The 3386-nt window shown below is 36.2% G+C and overlaps 1 protein-coding gene across 1 annotated transcript in view; it reads left to right on the top strand.

Moving 5' to 3' along the window:
• Positions 1-2573: 2573 nt before the first annotated feature.
• Positions 2574-3386, top strand: part of LOTGIDRAFT_157259 (hypothetical protein) — a gene marked incomplete at both ends in the record, with an annotated part of 5769 nt that continues 4956 nt past the window's right edge. The window contains one exon of the mRNA XM_009049021.1: positions 2574-3372. Coding sequence (XP_009047269.1) covers positions 2574-3372 — 799 coding nt within the window. The remainder of the gene's footprint in view (positions 3373-3386) is intronic.

The following is a 3386-nucleotide window of genomic DNA, read 5'->3' as shown; positions in this document are numbered from 1 at the left end:
CCCTTGCCCACAAGGTGCAGAAGAGTAGGACGTAAAACTCCATTCATTTCATTTCATTTTGTTCACCACCCCCAGTTCTTGTTTACCACTTCCAGCTCTTGTTCACCACCCTAGGCCCTTGTTAACCACCCTAGTTGTTATTCATTAACCCAGCTCCCGTTTACCCTCATATCTTGTTTACCACACCCAATACTTGTTTACCACTCACAATTCTTGTTAACCAACCTAAGGTCTTTTTTACCACCCTCACCTTTTGTTCCAGCTTTAATAAACTAATAGGGAATGTCAGGAATTCGCGTTTTTGGGAATCTGATTCTAAAAATCATCAAAGGGTGGGATCTCCCACACACTATATAAAAAATCTTTAAATCCGCCGGGAAATGTCAGTAGTATATGTGATTATATATATGGCGGGTCAGATATGGTGGTTAGATATATCGATTTACCAAAAAAATTTTACCAAATTAATCCCCCCACCCATCACTCACCATCTCTTTTACCTCATACTCTCCTATACACCCCACATTCCATCAACCCCCACCCAAAAAAATACCTATTCAACCTACATTTCATTAAATTAAACGAAAAAAGGATATTAAAAATACCCTTATATAAAATAACTTCCTTGTTTCGCTTAACATCCGTTTTTTTTAATAGCCTCGTTTTACATAATGTTATTTATAGTTTTAATCTAGAAACTTCTAGATGGGAGATAACTCTTGTTTTGGAAAAAAAAAACAGACCACAATTTCTTCATTACATTAATTAATTTAAAAATAGCATGAGTTTAATTCTAAAACACGAACAACATAAATTTGAAGATTATTCAGGCGACGGTATCTTTTCATCAATATTTTCTCAACGTAAAACAATAATTCCAAAAGTAGCTAGCTTTGTTTCAAACAACAAATCACTTATTTCATCCCAAGCTAAAGCTATAGGATCTGTCGTGCAAGCAGGAAAGAGAATAAAGAGAAGAAAGGAAAGGAAAAGGTTTTAAAGTTATAGGATAAAAGTGATAGTCGCTCACTCTCCAAAAACTTATTTCGGTTCAGATATACAAAAATCATTAGGCTCTCTTCCTGGATTTCCATGGGCAAAATATCCTGGAGAAAAACATCTTTTCGGTCATAATTACACTGGTCCAGGTACTAAGCTAGATCTGCGATTAGATGAAAACGATAAACCAAAACCAGGTGAATAAACCAGTCAATAGAGTTGATGCCTCTGCGCTTAAACACGATATTTTATACAGAAATAAAGACATAAACTTCAGACAGACAAATGATAATCGAACTTGAAAATATTCCAAATCCAACTTTCAAAGAGAGAATGCAAAGGGCTCTAATCATAAAACTGTTAAAAGCAAAGATGAAATTGGGCATGGTATTGGCAGATGAAATTCATAAAGAATTTTAGAAAAGCTAAAAACTTTTTAAAAGTTAAAGTATTTGAAAAAGATGAAATATGGTAAGCCGATTTAATTAATATGCCAGTCGAAAGAGGATATAAATATTGCTTAACAGTTATAGATTTGTATACGAGATATGCTTGGGTTATTCCTTTGAAAAACAAAACAGGATTATCAGTCAAACATGCTTTTGAAACGATCATGAAACATAGAAAACCCCAAAAGTTAAGGGTAGATAAAGGAAGTGAATTTTATAATAAAAATATGAAATCACTCGCGTTTGAAATTTACAGTACTCATAACGAGGGAAAAGCTGTAGTAGTAGAAAGATTAAAGAGGAACCTTAAATCAACACTGATTTTACCCACTGTTGTATCGGAATATAATAATAAAATTCATTCTTCCATCGGTGTTTCTCCAATGGAAGCTAGTCAAAACATAGATATTATAAAGTTTTCTTCTACCCTTAATAATTTTGAAAATGAAATAAGTAATTTAAATATTAAACCCAAATTTAAAGTTGGAGATCGCGTTCGTATTTTCAAATATTAAAAATAAATTTGAAAAAGGTTACGTTGGATACTGGACAAACGAAATATTCAATGTTGATAAAGTAAACCTCCAACATATGAATTAATCGATCAAGACAAAGAACAAATCATAGGTAGGTTTTATCAAAACGAACTTCAAAAAACCGACTTTTAAAAACGAATAGCTTTCTCGATAAATATATCACCGTTTTATTATTGTATGAGTGATGAAAGAAATTTTATGCTATAACAAATATACATACTTCCGATCAAAAAGGAGTTCATCATTCTGCTTTGTACAAAGACTCTTCAAATGACATATATTTTTTTGATTCTTTTGGATTAGAACCCACTCAAGAGATAGTGTAATTGACTAATCAACCAATCAATTGTTCAACATTTTAATTTCAATTACCGGGACAAAAGTTTTGTGGACAGTTTTCACTCTGGGTTTTATATCAGTTAAGTTTAGGAAAACAGGTTGAAGAAATTATAACAAATTTAACTTAATAAATATATATTTTTTTGCATTTTTCATCTTGCTTTATATATCCCCAAACCCAGTTTGACTTATTTGCATAATTTGATCCCAACATTTTCACGCTCCCTTCTAACCCCAAGTTATTTTCATTATGCTCCCCAACTACAACAACCACTGGCAAGAAGCCAGAAATAGAAACACTAATCGTCAACCAAACCAATATCACGTACCCTACAACGGCCCTGTCTTCCATCGACCTCTACCACATACCAATCGCCGACCACCAACCAACCCATCCAGCTATATCCCACCCCATCGCCGACCTACCTACAACACAGCCTACCAATCAAGAGGTAACCATCGACCTGACCAACAACAGAAACGACTACCAGCCCACCGACGCCAACCAGTCCCCACTCATAAGGAGGAAGAACCCTTTGTGAAGGTGTTCTTCCAAGTTTTGCAGTGCCTCCATCATTTGGCAATCCTTACCCTTCAACAGCAAGGCCAACCAGCGTTTACCTTCAAACGCAAAGTCTCTGGGTTGGATAGTTTTATCCGTCCAGCAATGAAAACATCAGCTGTCGACGCGAATATTAGATCCCTCAATCGGACATGGCTCTGTAAGGTTACGCAGGTCTTGATCGACCATTACCAAACCACACTTCAAGAGAAGCTGACCACCATTCGTACCAAGTCTTTATCATCACCTGCCGTCGACCGCATCGTTTCTCATGCCCTGTCCTGGGCCCGTCGCTCCTATGGGAAACGTCTCACTCAAGCTGTAATTTCCAAATTCTACCAAACAATCAACGAAACAAAAACCAGAGTAACCATATCTCTACCAACTGAAATGGACACTACACCTGCACCATCTAGAGCTACCACGCTGCCGAACCAAACCCCTAAACGAGCCCGAAGTTCACCTACTCCTAGTCCAGCAGACATAGGTAAACGCTCTCGT

This window comes from Lottia gigantea, assembly GCF_000327385.1.
Source record: "Lottia gigantea unplaced genomic scaffold LOTGIsca_13, whole genome shotgun sequence".
In the NCBI taxonomy this organism is placed as follows: domain Eukaryota; kingdom Metazoa; phylum Mollusca; class Gastropoda; family Lottiidae; genus Lottia; species Lottia gigantea.
The sequence above is the reverse complement of the archived record's forward strand: the minus strand, read 5'-3'. Positions and strand labels throughout refer to the sequence as shown.